This window comes from Corvus moneduloides, chromosome 12, assembly GCF_009650955.1.
Source record: "Corvus moneduloides isolate bCorMon1 chromosome 12, bCorMon1.pri, whole genome shotgun sequence".
In the NCBI taxonomy this organism is placed as follows: Eukaryota; Metazoa; Chordata; class Aves; order Passeriformes; family Corvidae; genus Corvus; species Corvus moneduloides.
Window position 1 is genome coordinate 12695967 of NC_045487.1, and position 14876 is coordinate 12710842.

At 38.7% G+C, this 14876-nt stretch overlaps 1 protein-coding gene across 1 annotated transcript; it reads left to right on the plus strand.

Moving 5' to 3' along the window:
* The first annotated feature begins 476 nt into the window (after window positions 1-476).
* On the plus strand, window positions 477-14821 carry BRD7 (bromodomain containing 7). The gene is made up of 17 exons (XM_032121442.1): window positions 477-598; window positions 946-1154; window positions 1568-1697; window positions 2093-2150; window positions 3261-3405; window positions 4584-4694; window positions 5021-5205; window positions 6003-6126; window positions 6772-6847; window positions 7366-7473; window positions 8082-8214; window positions 8972-9083; window positions 10232-10288; window positions 11718-11826; window positions 11973-12116; window positions 13205-13348; window positions 14298-14821. Exons 1-17 carry the CDS (start codon window positions 550-552, stop codon window positions 14360-14362), a joined length of 1959 nt encoding a protein of 652 aa, XP_031977333.1. The 5' UTR covers window positions 477-549; the 3' UTR covers window positions 14363-14821.
* The last annotated feature ends 55 nt before the right edge of the window (window positions 14822-14876 follow it).

The following is a 14876-nucleotide window of genomic DNA, read 5'->3' on the forward strand; positions in this document are numbered from 1 at the left end:
GCTGCTGCCGGCTGCGTGAGGGGAGAGGCCGCAGGAAGCTGGGGGCAGGCACAGGACAGGCGAGATTCACCTCAGATATTAGAAAAAAAAAAAAAATCGCTCTTCGGATGTCAGGCTGCCAAGGGAGGTGGTAGAGTCACCATTCCTAGAGGTGTTTAAGAGGTGCGTGGATCTGGCGCCAGGTGATGTGGTTTAAGGGTTACAGTGGTAGTGCTGGCTTCACAGCGGGACGTGATGATTTTAAAGGGCTCTTCCAACCTTGAACATTCCACGACTCGGTAGGATGCCGTGAGGGTTCTGGAGAGGCGACGCTGCCCGGGGAGCGGAAGGAGCTGCTCACAACGGAAAATGCCCCGAGCTCGCCGCTTCAGGCGCGGAACGTATCCCGAACCCCACAGCACGCCGCTCCCCGGCCACTGCGCCTGCGGCAGACCCCCAGCGCGCCAGGGGGCGCTGCGCCGCCGCCACCGCCTGCTCCCGGGCCGCGCGGGGCCGCGCCGGGCTCCGCCTCAACAGCGCGGCCTCTCCCGGGCGGGCCGGGCCTGGGCCATGGGGAAGAAGCATAAGAAGCACAAGTCGGACAAACATCCCTACGAGGGTGCGTCCCTGTGGGGGTGGGCGGGCAGAGGAGGCCGGCCAGCGCGGCCCGAAGCGAGCGCGGGCCCTCAAGCCCCCAGTGGCGGCCGCCCCGCCCCGCCGGGCCCATTTGAACGCTCCGCGCTGAGGCTGCGGGGCCCTCGGTCCGCCGGCGGGCCCGGGGTCGGCAGACGGGCGGGGCTCGGCTCTGCGCGGGGGAGAAGCAGCTGCAGGGGCTGGAAATGAGGAAATGGTGCGGTGACGGCCTCTGGAAGAAGCCAGAAGCAGCGGAGGGATCGCGCGGGGTTATTGAGGACGGAAGTGTGTTTTCTTTGGTACTCACACAGTTTGTTTCTCTGCTGGTTTAAGAATACGTAGAGAAGCCACTGAAGCTGGTGCTGAAAGTTGGAGGGAATGAAGTTGCTGAGCTCTCCACTGGAAATGCAGGACTTGATTCCAGCCTCTACGAAGATAAATCAGAACATGAAAAACACAAGGACAGAAAAAGAAAAAAGAGAAAGAAAGGAGAAAAACAAGTTCCTGGAGAAGAAAAGGAGAAAAGAAAGAGAAAAGTTAAGGTATGTGTTCATACTACTGCATTTTAGCAAAAAAAAAAAAAAAAATGTTTTGACTTTCTCTAGGTTTCCCATCAGAAGGTCAGCAGATAATGACTGTAACTTGTATCGTTAGACGGGAATACGTTCAGACTCGGTGTGTGAGGTGTTCCTGTCTCTTTTCTAAAGGACACACAGCATTAGCTGTCACATTTTCTAAAAAACTAATTCAGTGATACATTGCATTGTATGGCTGAATTATTTCAGTGTCCAGCAGATGGAGACAGTACATAAAGAATACAGAACTGTTAAACACTTGCAAACTATTCTTATTTTTTAAACTTTCTGAATTTGTTTTGAAAAATCTAGAGAGCATTATGTACAGTAATAATGCAGGGTTTTCAGGTGCTCTTACATTTCCATAACGATTTTTCCAGGAGGATAAAAGGAAACGAGATCGAGACCATGGAGACAGTGAGGGAGAACAGGAAATGAAATGTCAGACCCCGGTCAGAATGGAATTGTCGCCAGAGAAACCACTGACGAGTACTTTATCAAAGCAGGAAGGTAGGGGTATAAAAGAAATTTCTTTTGCTAATTCATGTTTTCTCTAGTCGACTCATGTTTTATTGTTCTTTGTTTCTATAGCAAGTGACTTGGCATTTTTTGCCATCTCAGTGTTTTTCTCCAAGTCATACAAGTTTGGAATTAGCTTGCTGTACACTTCTTTAGCACAGTGGTGTCTGGTACTTCTGTCAGAGCGAGCATAATGGCAAGTAAGGGCAATGAGAAATGCAGATCCCCTGTAGGTATTGTGGGGTTTGCCATCATATTCTTTTCTTTCTACTTAATTCTCAAGGTGTATCAGCTTTGTTCATTGATTTCTAATATCTTGGAGGTTTAATTCCTTGTGCAATCAGTTCTACCTCACACCCTTTCTCCCCGCCTTGTTTTTGGTCTAGAGGTGGAACAGACACCCCTTCAGGAAGCTCTGAATCAACTCATGAGACAGCTGCAGAGGTAATGTCTGTGCTCCAGGCTTGCAGAGCTGTGTAGTGAAAATAACACACAGTAAGGGAAGGGGCATATACAAAGCTGAGTGAAAATATTATTGTTAAATATATTGCTAAGAGGGCTATTTTAGAAATTTAAGTGCTAGTTTAAGAACATACACTTAGAACTTCTCTTCAAATTAGGCTTCTTGTGAACACCTGCACTTTCAAGTTCATAGTAGTTTTAAAAAGCTTTCAAACCCAGGATAATTTTCCAGTAATGTGATGCTTTCTTTAGGGGAACCTTTTGAAAGGAAGGCACAGGAGTTTATAATCAACTTGCCAAAGTTTCTTTTACCTTGAGTTCTCCTATTTTAGCATTATTTACTATAAAAAGGAAGCATGCACTTGAAAACTTCAACCATGTTCTCTTAATGTCTTACTAGCCAAATGTCTTTTGTTTAAAACAATCAAGTCTGCAGTTCTTTCAAGCAGTCTCTTATTTAAGATAATCTTTCTTGACTTTAAGAGTATCTGTGTCTTGTACAAGAGTGGTTGAAAAATCTTTCTCTTTAGCTGTCTCACCAGATTGAGCTTGAAACTTTGTTTGCAAGTTTTCTCTTATCCGTAAACTTTCAAGATCTAGGTGTGGTGTCAGTTATCAAAAAATGCCTGTGTTAGTTTTGGCTCCATTTCCCTGCATACAAAAAGCAGCACTTTTGATTTTGAACCCTGTCTCTTCCCTTCTGATAATGTCAGAGTAAGCGATGAATGACAAGAATATTCTTACGATATATATATATTTTTTAATTAATTATAATATAGTATAAAATCCCTGTGTTAAAATCCAAAATCTTTTTTAAAAGTTTGGGTTTTTTCATCCTTTTTGGAACGCAGGTAGTTATCTAAATATAGAAATAACTTCTAAAATACATTTGTAGCACTTTTTTGGTATATGGGTTTGCATACAAGATCTTTTCAACCTTGAAAGAGAAAGATTATGCTGACACAAGCTATTTCTCTCTTTATAGTTCTGAGTCCTTTTCAGCTTAGGTATTTCCTTTCTGTTTAATTCCAAACTCAGTATGTTCTTTGTTATAAGTTGAAACATCAAAAACTGTCTTTCCTTTCTTAACAGAAAGGATCCAAGTTCTTTCTTTTCATTTCCTGTGACTGACTTTATTGCCCCTGGCTATTCCATGATCATTAAAAACCCAATGGATTTTAGTACCATGAAAGAGAAGATCAAGAACAATGGGTACCAGTCCATAGAAGAATTAAAGGTAATGCTTTGAATTTTGTTTTGACTACAAAGATATATTATACTCAACTGACCTGAAGTCTAATATTTTATGAGAATATAAAGATGCCAAAAAGAACCAGTACTTCTGCCTCAAGAAATGTTTCTTCTTGAATTTTTGTGAGCGAGTAAGTTCTGGCAGTAAAAGAGAAAACACTTCTGGTTTGCAAATGTGCATCTCAAAAAGATGCAGATGGTTTCAGGTTTTGTGCAGCATTACATAGAACCTGTCAGTTTGTCCTTCAGCCTGTTTTTTTAGATCTGTTACTTCTTCCAGTCTAATCTAGTCATGTAGATCAATGAGTGAAGGCACAGTGTGCTTGGTCCTGTTGGCAGCAACCACTTATCCTGGTGCTGTAATGTGTCTAATGGATTTAAGGGCCTGTTTTTAAAGCCTCCTAAAGCTTTTAAAAGGTGTGGGACCTAGTTTTGTTTCGTTTTCTTCATCAGAAATACTCTCTAGTTCTTTACTGGGCTAGATGAGGACCTGAGAGGTGTAATTTGTGTGTAATTAAGAATTAGGCAGATGTTAGTTTATAGTATTGGTTGTATTTTCTTGCACATTCTTCTTTAGATTGCCAAAACTTAAGAAGAATATTACCTATTTTAACAGTTGTTTCTAGTTAGTTTTTAGTTTTAACTTTGTAAATAGATGAGAATGTGATAAAACATATTCACCTGTAGAGGCTGCAGTGCATATAGAAGTGCCGTTTCTAGCTCCCTTGAATTTCAAACAAGCATATGTTTCTTCATTGTAATTAAAATTTTTGCATATTCTTTGTAATAATTTAACTCTGAACTGCAGCTTTTCATTGTCTTTGTTATGTTGCTTCACTTTGGTTTTGTTTTAATTACTGCTCATTGGAGGTGGGTAGTTGTAGCTAAGAGGGCTTCCCTTAAAACTTGAAAAACTACAAACAATACTAAACACTTAAGAATACTTGCAGGATGTTTGTTGGGCCGATGGATTCAAGTCTTAAAACTAAGTTACATACTTATTCCTGTTTACATTTTTGATAGATTTCTTAAATTCATTCATTAAAAGTAGTCTTTAAGGTTTTTTTTTTCCCCTAAAGCTTGAGACACCACATTAGCAACAAAATATCAGTATAATACGCTGTAAAATTAACTTTCATTCCAAAATTATTAATGTTCATACAGGATAACTTCAAACTGATGTGTAATAATGCAATGATTTACAACAAACCAGACACCATTTACTACAAAGCTGCAAAAAAACTGCTGCACTCAGGGATGAAGATACTCAGCCAGGTAACAAAAAACACCAACCAAAATATTAAAAAGTATACTGCTTCTTTTTTTGATCTCTCTTTATTCCCTTTTACAGGGATCTCTTGAAAATTAATAAAACCTTGCTTGGTATTTATCAAATGCTTGTAGGTCGGAATATAAATAGTACATTGTTTTAGTACTGCTGCCAGATCAGTCATTGTACAAATAGTTGCATTTAATATTTCACCTTCTAGACTCTGTTTATATTTGCTAGTGTAAGAAAGAACTGAAATAAAATGAGCCTCCTGGTTAGGTTACAAAAGATTAATGGAAACAGCAAATAAAAGGATTTTGATGTTATTTAGGAGAGAATTCAGAGCCTGAAACAAAGTATAGAATTCATGGCTGACCTGCAGAAGACAAGGAAGCAGAAGGACAAGACAGAACTGCAGCAAACTGGGGAAGAGGAAAATGGTCCTGGGAAAGACAGAGCAGAACCTATGGATGGTGACACCAAAGCATTCAAAACACCTAGCAAAGAGCACAAAAAGTGAAGTATTATCTGAATAGTTATAGGATACACCTTTTAAATGCTACTGAAACAAGATGACTTAGGAACCAGTGGATATGGGTTTCTCTCTGGTACCACTTATACACTAAAACATTTTCACCTCAAGGTGTCAACACTTACAGAAAGCATCCTCATTTACTAAAACCAAATAAGTTTAGAATCTTTTATGGGATAAAATCATTTTTGCATGTAGATAACCTTGTACTGCTCATCACCTCCATTCCTTCAATTATTTTCTGGTTTAGTGTCTATTTCACAGAAATAGTATAGTTTTGGAGAAAGCTTGCAAACATGAGCTTTTAAACATATTGGTACAAAAAGCTACATAGCCAGTTTCGATTACTTTTTGTTGTTGTTGTTTGTGGCTGTATTTGAAACATGCAGCTGCCTAGCTACAGAAAGTGTACTTCCTGAAATAGCTTTTCATATCTAGAAATACCAGGTATGAAGATAGTAAATATTTAGGTAGATAAATACTGGATACTCAAATGAAGAGTATCTAATATACCAAAAGTATCTTAGTTTTGTGGGAGACCTTTACACAGAAATCTTTACGGTTACTAACATAGCATCTGCTGCTGTAAACCTTTGTCACGTGCCTTCCCCAGCTGTATTAAATACAGTCATATTCAATGGCACTTTCTTTCATTGTTAGTTGTTTGATCTACAAAACCAGTTGCAGAGTTGGCTAAAACAATATTGTCACAGTATCCTTTTGTGTTATTTAGCCAGTTGGTGTTCCAGCTAGTCACTACATTGTGTGGGTATATTCACAGGAAGGACAAAGACCTGCTCGAAGACAAATTACGAAGCACCAGCTTGGAAAGGGAACAAGAGCAGATTGATCGGATTGTTAGGGAGTCTGGAGGCAAGTTAACCAGGCGCCTTGCAAACAGCCAAGTAAGTATTGGGGGATTTGATAAGTCCTTTCACTTTTCCATAAACCAGGCTTCCTTGGCATCTTACACCAGTTGAAACTCCACATCCGCTTTTACTACAGCTTACACCATTTTGCACCATTGATAATCTATATAACCACTTTACACCATTGATGATTTATATAACATCATAAGGTTAAAAAAAAAAATCGCTATTTGAATGTATGCTAAATTTCATCAGCAGAGCAAGTTGAGCTTAAATTTTCAATAAAGTAATAGGAAAGGATGAATAGTAGAAAGCTCAAGAAAATAAATCTGACCTGCAAAAATCTCATAGTTCTGAAACAGACACATACCTGATCAAAGGTTATTAATGTTACAGGAGAAGGAACTCAGTTTGGTAATACTATGCTTGTTTCATTTTCTACATTTTTTGTCTCTTGGCCTCTGTAGAAACATTAATATTTATCATATCTTAATTCCTTGTACCTATACCTATAATAAAGTTACCTAGGGAAAGTAAAATTTTAGAGCAGCACTCACTTCTGAATGACTGATTTCCTTTCTTATTGCTGCAGATAGAACAGTTTCATTAAGTGTTTTCATTAGTTTAAGGATCAGGAATTTCAACTACTATGTAAATTAAAATAGTCTGATCTTATTTCAGTGTGAATTTGAAAGAAGAAAACCAGATGGTACAACCACTCTGGGCCTTCTTAATCCAGTTGACCTTGCTGCAGGAGGTAAGTTAGTATGGTTCAGGTAACAAGCCACTTCTACCTACCTGGTCTGCTGCTTCTTTGCAGGGGCAGATGAGCAAATCCTGGCCAAGAACTGAATGCCTCTTCCCAGTCTGATAAAGATCTGGATTGAAAAAGCTGCAGCTGAGGGATCACACAGCCTTAGCTGTGGCTGCTGTTAGGCGCAGCTGGTGAGAGCCCTCAGTGCTGTTGCTTTTCTGGTTTGTGTCAGTTGTTTGTGGAAGCTGCAAAAGAACAGTTTGCTGCTGAAGAATTTCCTGGGATCCTCTTATTTCTTGTCCATGTACAGAGTGCAGTGTCTGCTGACCCAAAAGGTCACAGATGTTTCAGAATTGGGAACTGTCTGGGTCCCAGATCATTAATATGAACCATTTGGATAGAAAAGCACACTTTGAGAGCCATGTCCTGTTTATTCTGAGTTTTTAGCTGTGAGTGTTAAGTGAATTTAGACATCGTCCTATGCCTTCTCTGTTTATGTATTTTGATATATCCTATTGCAGAACCAGGTTACTGCCCTGTAAAGCTGGGAATGACAGCAGGAAGGCTTCAGTCAGGGGTTAATACATTACAAGGGTTCAAAGAAGATAAAAGAAACAAGGTTACTCCAGGTAAGCGCTGATGTTTTTTTAAAAAATACAAATTCTTCTTGTATAAACAAAGTGTGTTGATCTTGTTACTAATTTGGAACTAAGGACTTCTAAAGATAAAGCACGTTATTATGTATTGCTGCCCATGGCAGGGGGGTTGGAACTGGATGATCTTTAAGGTCCCTTCCAATCCAAACCATTTTATGATTCTTTGTGTCTATCACACAATTAAACAGCACATCACAGAGTCCAGCTTAATTTAAACATACAAAAGGGATGAAATATTTACTTTTCATCTACATGGAGAAGAGAAACTACCAGATAGAGAAAGGGTTTTGGTAGCTTTAAAAGACGAGGGGGGAGCCTGAGAACCTGTTTCCAGCGTCAGACTGTTCATGCTGTGCTAAGGCACACAGTGGTGTTAATGACATATTTGTAAATACAAATGCATTTGATGTTACTAAAAGTTGTTACATTGTGAACAGATGGTGTTAGGTGAAGGCTTGTTTCCACCTTAAGAAATACATTCCTTTAAAGTTTCTTTTTGGAGATTGTTTTACAGCCCCTTCTCATTTCTATCTGATGCATGCAGAGCAGGGTAATAATTAATACTGTTGTTATTCAATTAGTGGCATACTTGAATTACGGCCCCTTCAGTTCCTATGCGCCAACCTACGATTCAACATTTGCCAACATAAGCAAAGAAGATTCTGACTTAATCTATTCAACATATGGGGAAGACTCTAATCAAGGATCTTCCAGGTAATCCAGCAACCAGGATGCATAGTACAGCTCACATGGACAGAAGCAGTTATGTGCAACTCTCTGCAGGATGGGCTTGCTTTTCTGTGGAATGCACTGCTGTCTTTATAGCTCGCAGGGGTTTGTGTAAGAAACAAATAGTTCAGTAGAAGAACCTGCCTCTAAAGTGTAATTAGCCAAGGTGGAAGTATTTTGATGCTGCTGATTCCTAATAATACACTGTCTAAACTTAGATGTATTTATAACTGAAGGGTTCATGTTCAAAGCCAGGAAAATATTGAGTTGTACAAATGTTTATACAAACAGGATTTTTTTTAACATTAAGTACTGCTTTGAACGAGATACAGCTTTGTAAAAATAATTAATTCTATTGGTTTATTATTCTTGATTATAAAAACTTCAAAGCTCTTTCGTTTTACGAGAATTTCACAAGGAGCAGGCACAGTGATATCAATTCTTAGGAAATGGGGAAATACTTTAGTACAGTGTTAACATGAAGTGCCTGTCCAAGTTTGCTTTTGTGTTGATGCGGCTGCCTGAGACACTACACTTTTCCAAGTTTTCCAGTGTTCCTTTCAGAATGGGTTCCTCAGCTACAGAAGGCATGGATGATTAAACTAAAGCAAGCCATTTAGATCAGGCCCTGTGCTACTTCTTGTGTTTTCTGTGCTGCACATACTGGTTTGACCTTGCGTAACTTTTTTACATTAGACGTTTGATACAAAAGTAGTTACCTTAACTATCTTTATTCTTTCAGTATTCAAGATTTTTTTATGAAATCCCAGGATTATCCTCTCTTAATGGCTGATAGTTTGCTTGATGTTCTAACTAAAGGAGGACATTCTAGAGCTCTCAGAGAACTAGAAATGGTAAGAATGGATTTGTGTGCTATCTGTTCTTTGATTTTAGCACACATGCTCTAAAGCAAGAGAAAGATGGTGCTGATCCTATTGATGAGCTTCCTTTTAACTGATAGAATTGGAAAATGAAGACTGACCTTTGTCTCCAGTGGCAGGATTTTCTGTAAAGGAATTATTATATTTTTAATTAGTGAAATGTGAATATTAACAACATATTGTAGATAGAGATATAATCACACATTTTGTCCATTGTCCCATTCCTATTATCACTAACTCCTGTTCCAAGACCAATAAGCAGTTGTTTAAAAATGAGGTGATCATTGATAGGCTTTTTTTCCATGAAAATTTTATCACATTCCTAGCTGCCAATGTTTAGTTCAGGAGAAATAATATGTAGTTTTTCCCTTTACTTGGTACCGTGCTTTTAAACTCAAATATGTGCTATGTAAAAATACCAAACAGCGTCTCTTTAAATTCTTAGGAGATTCCAGTCCTGTCTGTGCTAAACATAACTGGAATCAAAGGGGCTCATTTGACAACCTTAACTTAATTGACAATCCAAGAATTATTTGTGAATCTCCTCAGAACAGTTCCTTTTAACTAAAAGTCTTGCTTTGAGTTTCAAATCGATGCAAACTTGAAATAAACAGATTGTAGCCTTTTACTAATGGGTCAATTACCTAATTAATACTAGAAATAGTTCATGGACCAAAGATCACCTTTTTCCCTCAGTTCACACCTTTCCTTAGCATCACACGTTTAGCTCTTTCCTAGTACCCAGTAGGGGCACTGATTGACAGGGTTTGGCCACTTACTCTTGGCAGTATTAAGGGAAATACAGTTACATACAGAAACAGAAAATATTTCAGCCTCTAATAACCACCCTTCCTCTTCTACACCTCAGTAAATAGTCTCTGATGTGACATCACTGTGAACTTTGCAAAGAGAAAACCTGAGCTGAAAAAATGTATTTTAGTAAATGTTAATACCCCAAGAAAGACCCTAAAAAATAGCTGCATTATAAGTTGCTTTACAGTGTAAGAACATTACAACATTGCATATTTACCTCTCTTTAAAAATACTGCATCTTTAAGATTTTTCTTTGAATTTAAAAGAGTAATTTTAACGCCTTCTTTAAAAATCCTTTCTCTATTTAGCCATTGGAGGAAGCTGAAGGCCCACATGAAAGAAGCGATGCAATGAAAGATGTAAAGGTATAATACTTCTATATTAAGTAACTTCTCCAACCAGCCTGTCCAAGCTCACAGATATAAAACTGCCTAAAACCTTCAGGCCTGTACAGCCACACTGAGACTTTGACAAGCTGTAAATACACCCTGTGACTTGTAAAAATGGTGTGTCCCTTTGTAGGCATGAGAAGAGTAAGGTTCTCCAAAACATTGTCTTAACTATATGTCGACAGAACTGGAAGAAAATACTTATATATTTTTGTTTGTGATTGTTGGGAGCTATAGCTTTGTTTCTGTCGTAATCTGGGTTGGTTTAACATGAATTTGTAATGTACGTGTAAGATGCCACATGATATGTAGCAGTCTTTGAGAAGTTCTCACTTTGTGCCCCTGTAGGCAATACGTTATAGATCTCAAATCATTCCACCCAAACATTGCTCAATTAGAGAAAGCAGTTCTAGGGCCAGGGCTGCTCTCCTGAAGCATCTCTTCATCTGCAGCCAGTGCCCAGGTTTTCTGAATTTTGGCCTCAGATCTTCGATAAAATCTCCTTTAGGTGAGCTGAAGAAAATTTTAAACTGTTTTTAAATTGGGATGCTGGTCTTAAGTTACTACATCATTTGTGCATATCCCCAATGGTTTTGCAGATGGCATTTTCTATTTGGGTATGAAATAGAATAATAAACAGAGTAACTGTAGAACAGTAAGTTTCACAGGGTGTCTTTTCAGCTTTCCCTCTGTATGTCCACTTTATTTTTATAGAGCAGACTTGTTGGAACCCTGGGTTCTGAGAATTTCAGCCTTTCAGTGCTGAGAGGGAGTGATCCTCAGAAACACACTATATTCGATCCAAAACCCTGGGAAAAGTTTCCTAAATTGTGCGATAATACTGAGGTCGTTGCTGTGTAATTAAAAGTTACGTCACTGGGTGAAACATGTAGAAATGTAGAAAATTAGGTTTAAGAGATATAGGTACTAATAGGTTACAATATGGAGGATTTTGGGTGTGGATTTGTGTTTTCTTTCTTCTTCTTCTTCTTCACAAATCTGAATGTTCTGTCATTGGGTCAAAAGTTCCGCACTGCAGAACATGAAAAGTTAGTAATTGGATTGTAAGTAAAAACATATCTCATAATTGGTTAGTTTAGACTTTAAAAAGCTTGGAAAATTAAAACTCACAGCCATTTTCCACCCTTCCAACAAAGAGGCACACACTGTGCAGCTGTGTTACTGATAAGATACAATAAACAGCTAAGTCCGAACAAGAATACTCGATCTCCTGCGTCTCAATTCAAACTCTGAGTAAAAGAACTCAAGATGTAGAGAAAAAGAAGAAAAGGCAATACAGACTAACCTTAACTTTGTGTTCTGATCTTCCCCAGGCAGTTTTGTTGTTTCAAGGCTGAGTATTATCTAAATTATTACTTGCTGGTTTTTTGGGGTTTTTTTTCAGGTTATGGAAATGGATATTGCTGCCAGGTTGGACGCTAATAGTGACAGACTTACAGCTCTAAAAGCAGTTACAAACTTTGGCATGCCTATAGAAGAGTTTGATTCTGAGGGTGAGTCTTCTTGGTAGTCATACTTCTGATATATGTCTGTAATTCTTTCAGTTTCTCAGTCCCTTACAACATTTTATATCATAAAGTAAGTAAATAGACTTTTCTTAAGTCTTACTAGTGAGGACTTTCTTCTTCTCTTTAAACAGAGGCTGAAATCTTCCAGAGGAAACTTGATGAAACAACAAAGCTGCTCAGAGAACTCCAGGATGCTCAAAATGAACGACTGAGTACAAAACCACCCCCTAACATGATTTGTCTTCTGGGTCCATCTTACAGAGAAATGCATTTGGGTAAATACACTTTTTCTTATCATTCTTGCAGAATTGATCAAGTCCCAACTGCTATCAACTCCAAGAAGGAAAAAGTCTCAAGAGCTATAGTGTAGATTATGTGCCCTGCTAGGCCTAGAAGATTAATTTAAATTTTTTTTGCATGTAAAGCCAGATGAAAATTTTGAACAGTAGTTACAAGTATTTCCTCTTTTTTCCTAAATATCCCTAGAAGTGATTGAAGCTTCTCTATGCCATGGGGCAGACAATAGCCAAATACCTCCATAAGTTTTGCAGTGTCTTTGAATAAGGGTTGTTTAACTATTACCAAGTTCCTATTGCAAGACTAGCTTTGGTCCAGGATTAATCTAGTTATCAGTCTATTGTGTTACACTAATTAATACCACTCATACATTCCTTAGTTATTTAAGCAAAGCTTCTTGTGTTACAGGTCAATTAAATTACACAGCTTGTGTTAATGGTAACCCTCTAAGACAAGACTCTGTGCAGAGAGTGAATGTTTTGCAAGTAAAACTGACTTGTGCAACACTATTCGTGGTCTAAACTAAACCATGTTGATGTGATTAGATAAATTCCCCATTATTGAAGAAATATGACTAAGTTGGTACTACACCAAGTCTAAACCAGATCAAATACTATCTCTTTTAAGTTTCACTACTTACAGCTTCCTTCTTGAGGGAAAACCACATTTGTAGCAACAAGAACAATCTCTCTAGTTTACATCCACAGCTCTGTGCTGAATCCCAGAATCTGTCTATTACTAGCAATGGTGCTGTGTGGGTGGCACCAGCCCTCTCCCAGCTGCTGAGTGTAGCCCAAGTTTCATTAACTTACTCTTTAACTTCCGGTGTTTCCTGATGGCAGCAAGCCTCGTGCAACAGCTGTTTCACTCTTCCTGTTCTTCTTACCCATCTCTTCGTGCCCAAGATGCCTTGCATGGCTGCACGCAGCACAACAGAACTCTTCTGGTGCAGAAACATTATTTAACATAGTTCCTTTTGTACTTAAATGATTAAACTGCTTGCAGGGTGCTTCAACAATTTTGTGTCTATCTATAGCATATAAACACATCCTCTTACCTTTTCTAGCGGAGAGAGTAACCAATAACCTGAAAGAACTTGCCCAGCAAGTGACTCCAGGTGATATTGTCAGTACCTATGGAATCCGGAAAGCAATGGGAATCTCGGTTCCCCTGCCTGAGACAGAAGACAACTGGGTAGATCTGACAGAGGGTGAGTATACTAAAACATCTTGTAGCATCTGTTCAGCTGGAACAAAACCACAGCTGGAGATGCTTATACTAGTTTATGGTAGAACGTGCAGTAGTGTGGTTCCAATTTTCAGTTCTTCTCTCCTTTTTAAATTCTGTTTCAAATGGAAACTTGCTGCCTTTGGTCTTGGTCCAAAATCAATCTTTTGTATGTATGGAACTTTGGTTCAGCTACATGATTACTTTATAATCCATCTTATATTACTGCCAAGTTTTAAAGCTTGGTAATTCATTCAATTTTAGTTTTTCCATTTAGTGTGAAGTTGCAGGAGAGGAGTTAAAATTCCTCACTTGCTAAAATGAGAACATCATGATTCCTTCTTCACCAGGCTTTTGGCTGCACACTCCTTTTGCTTAGTTTGGCCAGCTGTTGTGCTTTGTAAATTGACAGCATTTCAACTCACCTCATCCAGACAAAAGTAGTGGCTGTTTTGCTGGATTAGGGGGTCTGATCAGTGGAGTCTCAGTGCCAGACCCAGACCTCCCCTGTGTAGTACATGTGCACCAAAAGTGTTCCTAGAGTTGGGGTAGGGCAGGGAAGAATTTCTTCTCAAGAAATGCAATTCACATACCAAATGTACTCGATCTGTGGTTTGTGAAAGTTTTCGTTAAATAACATTTCAACTGAAAGAGTAGGATTAATTCAGGAACTCGTTCCTATTTTCAAGGAAACTGCTCAAGAAATTTCAATTTCAAAATTACTGAGCCTTTTCTTTTCCATAACATTACACAGAGGCTTTGTGACAGAACCAACTGGAACACAGGATTTTCTGGGACTGTTGCAGACCAACCAGCTAACACAGGGCTATCTGCACAAATAGCAAATGACTTGTGGTGTGCTCTGCTGTATATGTATGTCTTTCATTGCATATTCTGTGCTCAGTGACCTGCTATCTGTTGTAAACTTTCAGACTTTGAAGAGCCTAAGAAGACCATCACTGTCCCTGAAAATGAGTGTGGTGCAGTTACAGGCTGAAGATTCTGTTCAGTTTACAGCTGTTTGTTTGATTTTGTTTAAGAACCAGGTAAACGTCCTTCAGGTGCATTCACCATGTGTGTATATTGTGTGTTAAACTAATTTTGTTTATTAAATTTTGGAACTGATGGCTTTTGAAGGGTTTGTATTAGTTACTTCTGCTACGATAAAGCACTAAACTATTCTTTTTGCATTCTCTATTATTTTTAAGCTCCTCTGCTGCATATAAGTTTTCCTAGACTACCAAGTATCTGGAAAAGTCAAAGCATAACTAAAATGTGCCTATATACCGTGCAGGGACTCAACCAAAAGTTTCTAGAAGCAATGTGTAGACTTGTCTCTGAGTCTAGTTAGTGCAAACATCATTGGTGTCTGAACGTACAACTTCCCTCTTTTTAAAATTACTGTGCAACTCTCATGAACATGAGGAAGAGAAATAAACTTTTTATATAAAACTGATGCAGTGTGATGAATTAACAAAAGCTCAGCTTTGTGAGACTGAATGTTTCTTAGA